This window comes from Thalassophryne amazonica, chromosome 22 (genome assembly GCF_902500255.1).
Source record: "Thalassophryne amazonica chromosome 22, fThaAma1.1, whole genome shotgun sequence".
NCBI lineage: Eukaryota > Metazoa > Chordata > Actinopteri > Batrachoidiformes > Batrachoididae > Thalassophryne > Thalassophryne amazonica.
In genome coordinates, this window is record NC_047124.1 from 9,551,692 (window position 1) to 9,567,281 (window position 15,590).

The following is a 15,590-nucleotide window of genomic DNA, read 5'->3' on the forward strand; positions in this document are numbered from 1 at the left end:
ACCAATGATTTTTTTTTTATTGCTGTATTTGTATATGTGCTTTATATACGTTTATGTTTTTTTTTTTTTTTAGGAATTGTGATGCTTATAGCATCACTAATTGACTCATTTTGGTGTTTTTTTTATTTTATTGTTGTATTTATATGTGTGCTTTTTATACTTTATGTATTTTTACACACTAAAAATAATTATGATGCTTATTATAACAGCAATCAACTTGTTTTCATTTTTATTTAATGGATGTATTTGTATGATATATGCTTCATGTACTTTTATTAATTATGATGTTTATTATAACACCACAAATTGACTAAGCTTGAATTGGAATAGTTGGAATAAAATTGAATAGTTTTGATTGTGTTGACTGTTTGGTCTCCAAAGGTCAAACAAGGTCAATGTCCATTGGATTCTATGACATGTGACATATGTTTCCCCGTAACATGACAACTAAGCATGATACATGGTCCAAAGTATTCCTTTTTAAAACCCTTTAACTAATAATATACATCATGTTTTCCAAAAATGAAGCAATTTTGACTTTTGACCCCTGTACAAACTGACACTGACCTTTGTCACCATTTTTGCTGTTTTTACCCCATAACTCCTGATCATTCAGTCACAGATAGTCCAAACTATACCTTTTTGGAATATTTACGATCAGAAAAATAATGTGGTGTAGTTTTCAAAATGATTTGAGCATTTTTAATTTTGACCCCTGTGTAATTCTTCAACTGACCCCTACCTGGCCGCCTATTGAAAATTCAAGTGGCCAGTCAGTTTGTTCAAAAGAGTAATGTCTAAAGAGTACTTGTGCCAACTTTGGTGCTTGTATCACCATTTGCACGATTTTGCTCTTAATATGCTCTTAGCTGCTGCACTATAGAGTGGCTCTTTATGTTAAAGAAAGGTAGCAAGTGGACATAACTAAACACCGCTGCAATGTTTTAGAGTGTGGAATCATCACTGTTTGTGTGAATGCAGCACAAATCAACACTGACCGACTGCTGTCCTGCCAAATGTTGTGTCATGGATTTGGAAAGAGGGAAAGAGAGAGAGAGGGACAGAGGGAGAGAGCGAGACCTTTGCACAGTCTATCCTGTTATTCCTGTGCCAGCTCCAGCATGCATCTCTGCCTGCGTGTTGTTTTGTGGCTTCGTGTCTGACTGCATGTCTCTCAGCGATCTGCAGCTTCGGCCTCTCGTGTCTCGACCCTTTCAGCGCTGCACCACACTGGATTGTTAGGTATGCCACGTATTATCTCGTGTTCATTTCCATTACAGGACGGCTGATCCAAACTATGAGCTAAAAGTCTGTCTGTGTGCTCAGTTTTGTCTGAGTTGTGCTACCTGCAAACATGTCAGCGGAAAGGTCATTGACCTTGAAGGAGGAGGGACGAGCTGGTTTGACTAAAAACATAAATAAATTAAAATCCTGAGCTTATGTAAATCTTTGAATCTGATGTACTGACGTGCACACATTCGTACTGTCTTCATCACATTAATGAGAGAAACAGTAACCAAAATCTCACGGGTCACAGAAATGGCATCTGTTCCACCAATCAGGGATCAGTCTGAGTCATGTATTCCCAACATCAACACACACCTCCCTCCTGATTATACACTCATACAGACAGTGTTACCACACAATAATAATAATAATAACTACGTAACAATTATAATAATTTATGGTAAATGGACTGCATTTATATAGCGCTTTTCCATCTGCATCAGGTGATCGAAGCACTTTACAATAATGCCTCACATTCACCCCAATGTGAGGGTTTTAGTGGTATGAAGGTATTTTTAAACACGAACAGTTGCATCGTCACTTCAAACCAATAATTAACTCTAATAATGAAGACCTAATGTAGTGGTATAAAAGTACTATTAATCATTAACAGCTGCATTATTACTTGAAACCAGTCATTAATTATAATAAAGAGGACCTAAAGAAAACAATACTACTACTATTAATACAATAATACAAACAACAACAATAACAACAACAACAATAATAATAATAATAATTTAGTGGTACAAAGGTATTTTTAAACACTAACGGTTGCATCGTGATTTCAAACCAATGAAGACCAAAATTAAAAAATAAAAATAATGATGACAGCAAAAATAATAATGTAGTGGTATGAAAGTATTTTTAAGTACTAACAGCTGCATTATTACTTCAAAGCAGTAGTTAATTAGAATAAAGAAGACCTGAAGAAAATACAACAACTGCTACTACTACTACTACTAATAATAAATCAAATCAAATCAACTTTATTTATCCATTAGTCCATTAGTAAATAACAATTTTGTGTATGAAAGTATTTTTGTCAGCAGTGACAGCCTTATAATCATTAGAATCAATTAATTAACTAATTCATTATTATTAATAACAACAATGATAGCAACAACTTTGTGGCATAAAAGCATGTTTTTTTTACACTGTCTTCTCAGTAGAATTCAAAGGTGTATATAATAACAATAATGTGGTGCAATTATGTGGTGTGAAAATGTGCTTTTTCAGCACAGTGTAAATAGAATTGATGAATTCTACATTATGTTTCTCGTAGTCACATGTACAACCCCTGGCAAAAATTATGGAATCACCGGCCTCGGAGGATGTTCATTCAGTTGTTTAATTTTGTAGGAAAAAAGCAGATCACAGACATGACACAAAACTAAAGTCATTTCAAATAGCAACTTTCTGGCTTTAAGAAACACTATAAGAAATCAAGAAAAAAAAGATTGTGGCAGTCAGTAGCGGTTACTTTTTTAGACCAAGCAGAGGAAAAAAATATGGAATCACTCAATTCTGAGGAAAAAATTATGGAATCACCCTGTAAACTTTCATCCCCAAAACTAACACCTGCATCAAATCAGATCTGCTCGTTAGTCTGCATCTAAAAAGGAGTGATCACACCTTGGAGAGCTGTTGCACCAAGTGGACTGACATGAATCATGGCTCCAACACGAGAGATGTCAATTGAAACAAAGGAGAGGATTATCAAACTCTTAAAAGAGAGTAAATCATCACGCAATGTTGCAAACGATGTTGGTTGTTCACAGTCAGCTGTGTCTAAACTCTGGACCAAATACAAACAACATGGGAAGGTTGTTAAAGGCAAACATACTGGTAGACCAAGGAAGACATCAAAGCGAAAACTTAAAGCAATATGTCTCAAAAATAGAAAAATGTACAACAAAACAAATGAGGAACGAATGGGAGGAAACTGGAGTCAACATCTGTGACCGAACTGTAAGAAACCGCCTAAAGGAAATGGGATTTACATACAGAAAAGCTAAACGAAAGGCATCATTAACACCTAAACAGAAAAAAACAAGGTTACAATGGGCTAAGGAAAAGCAATTGTGGACTGTGGATGACTGGATGAAAGTCATATTCAGTGATGAATCTCAAATCTGCATTGGGCAAGGTGATGATGCTGGAACTTTTGTTTGGTGCCGTTCCAGTGAGATTTATAAAGATGACTGCCTGAAGAGAACATGTAAATTTCCACAGTCATTGATTATATGGGGCTGCATGTCAGGTAAAGGCACTGGGGAGATGGCTGACATTACATCATCAATAAATGCACAAGTTTATGTTGATATTTTGGACAATTGAAAGGATGTTTGGGGATGATGAAATCATTTTTCAAGATGATAATGCATCTTGCCATAGAGCAAAAACTGCAAAAACATTCCTTGCAAAAAGACACATAGGGTCAATGTCAATGAGCAGATCTGATTTGATGCAGGTGTTAATTTGGGGGATGAAAATTTACAGGGTGATTCCATAATTTTTTCCTCAGAATTGAGTGAGTCCATATTTTTTTCCTCTGCTTGGTCTAAAAAGTAACCGTTACTGACTGCCACAATCTTTTTTTCTTGATTTCTTATAGTGTTTCTTAAAGCCAGAAAGTTGCCATTTGAAATGACTTTAGTCAACTGAATGAACATCCTCTGAGGCCGGTGATTCCATAATTTTTGCCAGGGGTTGTATTTTGTAACTGTGGCAGGCTGAACACTGCAGTGAAGAGTGTGTTACTGTTGTTCCCGGCCTCCCTGTTATCATCGGGATCGGATCAACAGGAATCCAATTATACAAGTAGGCCAGCAAGTAAATGTGGATCACAGAGCAGCAAAGCTGGACTTGCTTTCCTTCTCGTGAAGTGTTTGACATGTTCGACTGGCATCTTTAATTTTGAAGTTGCGGTGTCAGTGTGAGCCCACAGCTCAGGTCAGAGGACGTCGATCTGGAAGGGGAGGGGTGGAATTAGACAGCACTTATTGAGGTTATTCACAAATATCCAGCTCATCAAACAAGATTAAAGCGTAAAAAAATAAAAGAAATATGATGCAGAGAAAAAAAAAACATATTCAGCCCTAAATCACAATTACTTTTATGTTAACATTGAGAAAGTCATATAGGCTCCATCACTTTACAACTGTTTTCCTATTTTCCCCTAAAAGTAGACAAAAACAGCATGCATTGGCCCCTGATTTGCATGTCAGCCCAACTCAAGCATGCACACGTGTGTGTGTGTGTGTGTGTGTGTTACCCAGCCTGCAGCTCTGCCACATGAAGCAAGAAGGGAAGTTGCACTGACCTTACAAAAGCACAAACACCATCAAAACTGGCATCGGCTATCATATATCATGTCATTTAATTTGAAAAAAAAAAAAATTCTGCCCTCCCAAAGGGTTCCAAAAACATTTTAATGTAATTATTAGTCCAATGAAAGACAATTATTTAGCACTGCAAAACTGACTGTGCACAGTCTGTAAGAGGTCATGATATTTGCATTACCTGCAAAAATAATATGTGCAGTCTGAGGCCAATATAAGGCTCGCTCTCTGCCCCTTAGAATCACAACCAGAACTGGTCACCACCCCGACTGACTGAGAATGCATTTGTGTTAGCAACTGGAAAAACTTGCTCACTCACGGGTCTGATAACCTCACTGCGTATCGTACTATCTATAGACACGGTTTGTATCACCATCTGTCAACAAAGAGTGGAAACTATTTCAGTGATTTCACCCTGCATGAGAATCACAGGTGAAATATCATCCACAGTGAGGTAACGCGGAACCTCAACCCATCTACAGTCTCAGTTTATGAGAGATTTATAATTTTATCTATTTGTTAAATCTGCATGAGATGGTTTTCATTGATTTTTTGGACACGTTGCCATCAAGATTAAGTAATTTACCCGTCTGCCAGATCCAGGATAGTTTTTTGCCACTCTTTCACCACCGTTGTATCTTGAGTCTCTTCTCTAGTTTTCCTCCAAGAAACCTCTACAGTCATTTGTTACATGTGCACATAATCTCACACGATTGAATTCCTAATCTCACATTTACAATGGCTACAAACATTAGATTTTTTAAATATATAAACAGAACAAAGGCTAAAAGTGTCTTGTAGAACAAACCTATGCATTTTTACTCCATGCAAAAACTAGAAAGACACTTGTGGAGTGCATATCCCTGCCACTAGTGAACAATTCCACATTTTTGGGAGTATGATTTGCAAGAGTGTTGCATTATACTCTAACACGATGTATTATTACTTACATTGTGCAAATGCTGCTCCCTATATGTACTGATGTGAAATTGCATGTGCTGATTGAATATCTTTCAGGTTAAATGTCAAAATTGTAGTTTTTCCACCCCAATCTGCACAAAAAAAAACTGGTACTGATATGGAAGTGGGTTCCAAAAACGCCTTGAAATCTTCTATTGATTGTCTGCCCTGGATATACGAGTATTATATAGATAACTGTCTGCTTTCATTGTAATCAGGTTATTATTTTAGAAAGTGGATGCACTTTACAAAAAGTCTCACTTCACTATGGAAAAAAAAATGCAATGAAATTATTTAGAATCCACATTTGGATGTGAATTCACTCCGAAATGTATTGGGATCCTACTCAGTTCATATGATTGATTTTTTTCCACCAAGCTTCAAGGACAGAAGCTTGGTGGACCTGAAGAGGGCAAAGCATAGTTTTCCGGGAGGCCATGGTTCTCGACCGGAAAAAGGTGCTTTGCCCTCTTCAGGTCGGTGGAGTGTCCTTGCCTCAAGTGGAGGAGTTTAAGTATCGCAGGGTCTTGTTCACGAGTGAGGGATGGATGGAGCGTGAGATCGACAGACGGATTGGTGCATCATCTGCAGTGATGCGGTCGCTGTATCAGACCGTCGTGGTAAAGAGAGAGCTGAGTAGGGGAGCAAAGCTCTCGATTTACCGATCGATCTACGTTCCGATCCTCACCTATGGTCACGAGATTTGGCTCATGACCAAAAGAAGGAGATCGCGAGTACAAGCAGCCGAGATGAGTTTCCTCCGCAGGGTGGCTGGGTGCTCCCTTAAATCAAATCAAATCAAATCAATTTTATTTATATAGCGCCAAATCACAACAAACAGTTGCCCCAAGGCACTTTATATTGTAAGGCAAGGCCATACAATAATTACGGAAAAACCCCAACGGTCAAAACGACCCCCTGTGAGCAAGCACTTGGCGACAGTGGGAAGGAAAAACTCCCTTTTAACAGGAAGAAACCTCCAGCAGAACCAGGCTCAGGGAGGGGGAGTCTTCTGCTGGGACTGGTTGGGGCTGAGGGAGAGAACTAGGAAAAAGACATGCTGTGGAGGGGAGCAGAAATCAATCACTAATGATTAAATCTAGATCTGAATTGGGAGCTGGTTCCAGAGGAGAGGAGCCTGAAAGCTGAAGGCTCTGCCTCCCATTCTACTCTTACAAACCCTAGGAACTACAAGTAAGCCTGCAGTCTGAGAGCGAAGCGCTCTATTGGGGTGATATGGTACTATGAGGTCCCTAAGATAAGATGGGACCTGATTATTCAAAACCTTATAAGTAAGAAGAAGAATTTTAAATTCTATTCTAGAATTAACAGGAAGCCAATGAAGAGAGGCCAATATGGGTGAGATATGCTCTCTCCTTCTAGTCCCTGTCAGTACTCTAGCTGCAGCATTTTGAATTAACTGAAGGCTTTTCAGGGAAATTTTAGGACAACCTGATAATAATGAATTACAATAGTCCAGCCTAGAGGAAATAAATGCATGAATTAGTTTTTCAGCATCACTCTGAGACAAGACCTTTCTAATTTTAGAGATATTATGCAAATGCAAAAAAGCAGTCCTACATATTTGTTTACCTACATATTTGTTTAATATGCGCATTGAATGACATATCCTGATCAAAAATGACTCCAAGATTTCTCACAGTATTACTAGAGGTCAGGGTAATGCCATCCAGAGTAAGGATCTGGTTAGACACCATGTTTCTAAGATTTGTGGGGCCAAGTACAATAACTTCAGTTTTATCTGAGTTTAAAAGCAGGAAATTAGAGGTCATCCATATCTTTATGTCTGTAAGACAATCCTGCAGTTTAGCTAATTGGTGTGTGTCCTCTGGCTTCATGGATAGATAAAGCTGGGTATCATCTGCGTAACAATGAAAATTTAAGCAATGCTGTCTAATAATACTGCCTAAGGGAAACATGTATAAAGAGAATAAAATTGGTCCTAGCACAGAACCTTGTGGAACTCCATAATTAACCTTAATCTATGAAGAAGATTCCCAATTTACATAAACAAATTGTAATCTATTAGATAAATATGATTCAAACCACCGTAGCGCAGTGCCTTTAATACCTATGACATGCTCTAATCTCTGTAATAAAATTTTATGGTCAACAGTATCAAAAGCAGCACTGAGGTCTAACAGAACAAGCACAGAGATGAGTCCACTGTCTGAGGCCATAAGAAGATCATTTGTAACCTTCACTAATGCTGTTTCTGTACTATGATGAATTCTAAAACCTGACTGAAACTCTTCAAATAGACCATTCCTCTGCAGATGATCAGTTAGCTGTTTTACAACTACCCTTTCAAGAATTTTGAGAGAAAAGGAAGGTTGGAGATTGGCCTATAATTAGCTAAGATAGCTGGGTCAAGTGATGGCTTTTTAAGTAATGGTTTAATTACTGCCACCTTAAAAGCCTGTGGTACATAGCCAACTAATAAAGATAGATTGATCATATTTAAGATCGAAGCATTAATTAATGGTAGGGCTTCCTTGAGCAGCCTGGTAGGTGTCAAGGACTGAGGTGGCGAGGCACAGCGGGTGGATGGACACAAATGCATGACTCAGATGTGGGTTAAGGAAAAGGCTTTATCCAAAAAACGGGCTCAGGTCGATACACAGGGTCACAAGCAGGCAGGCGGCAGTACAGACAGTGTTGAGGCGGCGGCGTGGTCAGTGACAAGCAGAGTTCCAGCACGAGCAAACAGGTGTATCAGAGAAGGCAAAAACGTAGTCAAACAAACAAGCAGGGTTCAGGCACAGAGAAGCAGGTTAACAGGCTCAGGCAAAAAAGCAAGGTCAAAACAGGCGAAGGTCATACACGTCAAGAAAAACAGACTATGGCAGAAAACACGAGAGGCTTGGAACGAGGCAAGATGCACAACGAATTAGCAGTGAGCTGTTGAAGACAAGGGGTTTAAATCAGAGGATAATCAGGGCGTGATGATATGCTGGTGCAGTAAAGAAGGCGTGGCTGAGTGAGACGAGTGGAGTGACAGGTGGGCGTGTCAGACAAAAGCAGGAAAAAGAGGAATATGACAGTGACAGAACAAATGTTAAACAATAAGGAAATAATGATACCTAGAATACAAATGTGGTAACAGAATAAACAAAGGCAGGAACAGAACAGAAAATTAAAGGCTGGACCTAACCTAGATGAGAACTCAACATGTGGCAGGAGTGTACAGAAAACCCTGATTTACAAATGTCCTCAAGACAGTGACTGAATAACCAGAAAGTAAAGGATGAAGACTAAACTAGAACAGAACTCAATAAGTGGCTGAAGAGTAACAGATAATCCTCAAAACTTAATGTGATAACACAGTATGACTAAATAAAAAGCAGAGACTAAACTATAACAGAACTTAACGTGGCTGAAGTGTAACAGATCATAAAACCAAGACCAAAGTGGAAGAAACAGAAAATAAACATTCAGGGTCAGACAGAAGGACAAAGAGAGGGAAACAGACAGAGACTGGGGGACAAAACCAGATTCGGGGCAGGTCCAGGGCTAAAACCTGACAGTAGGAATGGGGTCTAATAGACATGTTGATGGTTTGGAGGAAGTAACTAATGAAAATAACTCAGACAGAACAATTGGAGAGAAAGAGTCTAACCAAATACCGGCATCACTGAAAGCAGCCAAAGATAACGATATGTCTTTGGGATGGTTATGAGTAATTTTTTTCTCTAATAGTTAAAATTTTATTAGCAAAGAAAGTCATGAAGTCATTACTAGGAATACTTGGCTCAATAGAGCTCTGACTCTTTGTCAGCCTGGCTACAGTGCTGAAAAGAAACCTGGGGTTGTTCTTATTTTCTTCAATTAGTGATGAGTAGTAAGATGTCCTAGCTTTACGGGGGGCTTTTTTATAGAGCAACATACTCTTTTTCCAGGCTAAGTGAAGATCTTCTAAATTAGTGAGACGCCATTTTCTCTCCAACTTACGGGTTATCTGCTTTAAGCTGCGAGTTTGTGAGTTATACCATGGAGTCAGGCACTTCTGATTTAAGGCTCTCTTTTTCAGAGGAGCTACAGCATCCAAAGTTGTCTTCAATGAGGATGTAAAACTATTGACGAGATACTCTATCTCACTCACAGAGTTTAGGTAGCTACTCTGCACTGTGTTGGTATATGGCATTAGAGAACATAAAGAAGGAATCATATCCTTAAACCTAGTTACAGCGCTTTCTGAAAGACTTCTAGTGTAATGAAACTTATTCCCCACTGCTGGGTAGTCCATCAGAGTAAATGTAAATGTTATTAAGAAATGATCAGACAGAAGGGAGTTTTCAGGGAATACTGTTAAGTCTTCAATTTCCATACCATAAGTCAGAACAAGATCTAAGATATGATTAAAGTGGTGGGTGGACTCATTTACATTTTGAGCAAAGCCAATTGAGTCTAATAATAGATTAAATGCAGTGTTAAGGCTGTCATTCTCAGCATCTGTGTTGATGTTAAAATCGCCCACTATAATTATCTTATCTGAGCTAAGCACTAAGTCAGACAAAAGGTCTGAAAATTCACAGAGAAACTCACAGTAACGACCAGGTGGATGATAGATAATAACAAATAAAACTGGTTTTTGGGACTTACAATTTGGATGGACAAGACTAAGAGTCAAGCTTTCAAATGAATTAAAGCTCTGTCTGGGTTTTTGATTAATTAATAAGCTGGAGTGGAAGATTGCTGCTAATCCTCCGCCTCGGCCCGTGCTACGAGCATTCTGGCAGTTAGTGTGACTCGGGGGTGTTGACTCATTTAAACTAACATATTCATCCTGCTGTAACCAGGTTTCTGTAAGGCAGAATAAATCAATATGTTGATCAATTATTATATCATTTACTAACAGGGACTTAGAAGAGAGAGACCTAATGTTTAATAGACCACATTTAACTGTTTTAGTCTGTGGTGCAGTTGAAGGTGCTATATTATTTTTTCTTTTTGAATTTTTATGCTTAAATAGATTTTTGCTGGTTATTGGTAGTCTGGGAGCAGGCACCGTCTCTACGGGGATGGGGTAATGAGGGGATGGCAGGGGGAGAGAAGCTGCAGAGAGGTGTGTAAGACTACAACTCTGCTTCCTGGTCCCAACCCTGGATAGTCACGGTTTGGAGGATTTAAGAAAATTGGCCAGATTTCTAGAAATGAGAGCTGCTCCATCCAAAGTGGGATGGATGCCGTCTCTCCTAGCAAGACCAGGTTTTCCCCAGAAGCTTTGCCAATTATCTCCCCACAGCATTATTAAAATCTCACATTACAGCCATCAGTCCATTAATCACAGCAATAATTAACCAGTCATTACACGCCGGTCAGATTCCTCCAGCTCTCAAAACTGCTGTCATTCGCCCCCATCTGAAAAAGCCCTCACTCGACCCCGAAATCCTGGCCCACTACGGACCCATTTCAAACCTGCCCTTTCTTTCCAAAGTCCTGGAAAAAGTTGTAGCAGCCCAACTCCACAGTCATCTTCACATCCATAACGTGTATGAAAAATTTCAGTCCGGTTTTCGATCAGCTCACAGTACAGAGACAGCCCTGGTCCGCGTCATGAACGACTTGCTTATGACTGCGGACCAGGGCTCACCATCACTCCTCTTACTACTGGATTTATCATCTGCTTTTGACACCGTGGACCACACCATCCTACTTCATCACCTCCAGTCTATAGTTGGACTTACTGGGACCACACTCAACTGGTTCATGTCATACCTCACGGGCAGGACAGAGTTTGTGACCCTAGGACAGTCCAAATCATCACCTCATACAGTTAGCTGCGGAGTCCCTCAAGGGTCGGTCCTCGGGCCGACCCTTTTCACTATCTACATGCTCCCACTCGGTCAGATAATCAATAAACACAAGGTTTCTTTTCATTGTTAAGCAGACAACACACAGCTGTATATAAAAATGGACCCCACTCCCACCACAGTTCTGCCATCTGCACTTCACTGTTGCCTGGAGGAGATAAGGGCATGGATGGCTGACAACTTTCTTCAACTGAACAGTAGCAAAACAGAAGCCATCCTTATTGGTACCCCTCACCAAACCCAGTCCTTCTCAAACCTAAACAGTATCTCGATCTTTGACCATAACATTTCCCTGTCCTCATCCGTTACAAACCTTGGTGTCAGATTTGATTCACATCTCACATTCGACTCTCACATCTGTCACCTCTGCAAGGTCTCTTTCCTCCACCTTAAAAATATTGCAAAACTCCGCCCCTCCCTCTCCCAATCCGACACAGAGAAGTTGATCCATGCCTTTGTCTCCTCCAGATTGGACTACTGCAACGCCCTCCTCATCGGGATCCCCGGCAAAAGTCTACAAAAGCTGCAGCACATTCAGAACTGTGCTGCCCGGGTCCTGACGAGGAGGCGCAAATATGACCACATCACTCCAGTCCTCAGATCCCTTCATTGGCTGCCCATTCAACAAAGAATTCAGTACAAACTCTGTCTCCTTACACACCTATGCATACATGGAACTGCCCCTGCCTACCTTAGTGAACTCCTCATGCCACACACCGCCCCAAGAACCCTCCGCTCCACCACGTCCACCTACCGCTTGCAGCAGCCCAGATCCAAGCTCTCCACCATGGGAGACAGGGCCTTCCAGGTAGTCACCCCACAGCTCTGGAATGCCGTTCCAGAGACCCTGAGGGCCCCACGGAGTGTGGGGGCATTTAAAAAAGGCCTCAAGACATTTTTATTTAAAAGGGCCTTTTAAAATGTTAAAAATGTTAAAATGTTTAAAATGTTTGATTTTATCTGTATGGTTATGTTTTATGAATATATTTTATTGTTTTTGACCCTGTACATTGTTTGTTTTTAGTCTCTGCTCTGTAGCACTTTGAGATTCCATGGAATGTATAGTGCATTACAAATAAAATGTATTATTATTATTATTATTATTATTATTATCTATGAAGCCCACCTCATGTTTTGGACACCACTCAGACCTCCAGCAATTCAAGGAGAACATGCGGCTAAACATGTCACTCCCGGTCCGATTGGGGAGGGGCCCAGAGAAAACTACAGAGTCCGACATTGTTTTTGTAAAGTTACACACCGATTCAATGTTAATTTTAGTGACCTCCGATTGGCGTAACCGGGTGTCATTACTGCCGACGTGAATTACAATCTTACCAAATTTACACTTGGCCTTAGCCAGCAGTTTCAAATTTCCTTCAATGTCGCCTGCTCTGGCCCCCGGAAGACATTTGACTATGGTTGCTGGTGTCGCTAACTTCACATTTCTCAAAACAGAGTAGCCAATAACCAGAGTTTGATCCTTGGCGGGTGTGTCACCGAGTGCGGAAAAACGGTTAGAAATGTGAATGGTTTGGTGGTGTACACGGGGCTTCTGTTTAGGACTACGCTTCCTCCTCACAGTCACCCAGTCGGCCTGCTTTCCCGGCTGCTCGGGATCTGCTGGAAGGGAACTAACGGCGGCTAAGCTACCTTGGTCCGCACCGACTACAGGGGCCTGGCTAGCTGTAGAATTTTCCACGGTGCGGAGCCGAGTCTCCAATTCGCCCAGCCTGGCCTCCAAAGCTACGAATAAGCTACACATATTACAAGTACCATTACTGCTAAAGGAGGCCGAGGAATAACTAAACATTTCACACCCAGAGCAGAAAAGTGCGGGAGAGACAGGAGAAGCCGCCATGCTAAACCGGCTAAGAGCTAGTAGCTGCGCTAAGCTAGCGGATTCCTAAAAACACACAAAGTGAATAATGTGTAAATAATTTAGAGGTGATTCAGCAGAGGGAGTGCTTTAGTTAAGGCACGTGAAGATTACACTGTGAAACAAATCGTTATCTAGGTAACTAGATCAATCTAACTGCGCAGATTAAACAGCTAACAGATACAGCAAAACACCGCTGTGCTCCGGAACAGGAAGTGATACAATACCGCAGTGAGAGCCAACCACCAGTAGAGTCAAGCCATCTCTTGCTCCTACCCTTAGAGATAGGGTGAGGAGCTCGGTCACTCGGGAGGAGCTCGGAGTTGAGCCGCTGCTCCTCCACGTCGAAAGGAGTCAGTTGAGGTGGCTCGGGTATCTTTTCCGGATGCCCCCTGGATGCCTCGCTGGAGAGGTGTTCCGGGTACGTCCCATTGGGAGGAGGCCCCGGGGAAGACCCAGGACACGCTGGAGGGACTACATCTCTCGGCTGGCTTGGGAACGCCTTGGGGTTCCCCCGGAGGAGCTGGGGGAGGTGTGTGTGGATCAGGAGGTCTGGGCGGCTTTGCTTGAGCTGCTGCCCCCGCGACCCGACTCCGGCTAAAGCGGAAGAAAATGGATGGATGGATGGCTTCAAGGACATGAAAGTGTTATGAGAGGAAGCTTTCTCCTTTCAAACAAGAGTTTGGAAAATCATCCAAAATCCGTGTCCAGGTCTTAATTACTACCACAAAGTTTCTGTTGATAAAACTGATTGTTCAATCAGGAGAGACTAGCAACAAATTTTATGAGGATTTTTTCAAAATGTAAGGAAAAAAGGGTCAAAGTCTCTTTGTAAATGAAAACTAAGCTTGACTCTTTCTCGATAACACTGGCAGTTTGTCTCCCCTTTGCAGCAGCCAGCCTTCAATCTGGAGGGAAAAGTCGATTCCGGCAGGGGGGATGCAGGTGGTGGGGAAGCCGGGTCCCTCAGTCCCAGTCCTGCTGCTCTACCATTGACCCAGATTGAGAGCCCTGCACAAAGTGAAAGCCTGTTGGCAGAGTCCTGGTCCACAATGGGCGACGTGGAGAGCCTCAATAGCAGCGATGGAGCGGCTCTAGCTGGCGAGGAGAACCACTCATCCAATTCTGACATGGTCCACCTGGAGTGTGAAGAAGATGAGATGATGGAAGAGGCAGAAAATCTCAGAGCAGAGGCCCCTGAGGAGCACAGAGTGAGAGAAGATGAAGAGATGCACACCAGCGTGCTGCAAGGATTCGGTCAGGAGAGTGAGGAGGAGCAAGGCCTCCAGGCTCAAGACGTGGGGGAGCTCCTGGTTTTAGCTGAGGAGCTTCCCGTGGAAACACAGATCAGAAAGGTGGTTCCCACGAAGGTCCTGATGCCCATACCCATCGTCAAGCTTGCTCCCCCCTCTGATACATCCACCCCCCTTCCTTCATCCACAACATCTGAAACAGAAGAGCCTTATTCCATTCAGGGTCTTCATCCTCCGCCCATTTTGACACAGATGACATCAGACAGCCAAACTCTCAGACAACCCACAGTCTCACAGGCTCATTCTGTCAAAGAATCTGAGATGTCCCCACAGAAGACTGGTCCCAAAATGCTGAGCTCCTCTGAGATGATGTGTGGAGGCGCCGTTTTAGTTGCTGTGTTGGGAGTCGTTGCATATGGTGCCATGACGTACTGTAGAAAGTAGAAAAACTGTTTTCTGAATCTGCAGTCATCCTTTTGACACACGTCTTAATCTTTATATATTAAATTTTTTTATCAAGATCCACCAGAAAATTTCACGCAATTTATTCTGGATGAAGTTCGAACGTTTCATAAACTGTTCCATAAACCCCATCACTAATATATATATATATATATACATGAAATATTCAATTTTTACTAATAGCTTTTGTGTAATAGTTATTGTTAGAAATATTTGTTTTGTTTTTATCAATTTTGTGCTACCTCAGCTCTCAGCAGATATCATAGCCTTTAATTTCTTTTTTGTGTGTGTGTGCACAATCTATCTCACAAAGAATGTATGTAGACATAATTAAATCAAGTATTGTGAAATCAAGCGCAGTAAAATTTTAAGCATCTTGAAATGTTTGTTATTTACAAATTTTCTTCTGTCGTCCACAAAAAAACAAACAAACAAACAAACAAACAAAAGAAACCATATATTAATCTGTATCACACACTGAATGTGTCTAAAATAAAAAACTAATAAATATAACTTGTAAAACACCATTTTGGGATGCGTTTTCAGTCCTTAATACAATTGTTTTATGCAA

At 41.0% G+C, this 15,590-nt stretch overlaps 1 protein-coding gene across 1 annotated transcript; it reads left to right on the forward strand.

The window, feature by feature from the left end:
- Positions 1-1,069: 1,069 nt before the first annotated feature.
- On the forward strand, positions 1,070-15,006 carry si:ch211-214j24.14. The gene is made up of 3 exons (XM_034163425.1): positions 1,070-1,242; positions 2,911-2,912; positions 14,201-15,006. Exon 3 carries the CDS (start codon positions 14,357-14,359, stop codon positions 14,999-15,001), a length of 645 nt encoding a protein of 214 aa, XP_034019316.1. The 5' UTR covers positions 1,070-1,242; positions 2,911-2,912; positions 14,201-14,356; the 3' UTR covers positions 15,002-15,006.
- Positions 15,007-15,590: the final 584 nt, after the last annotated feature.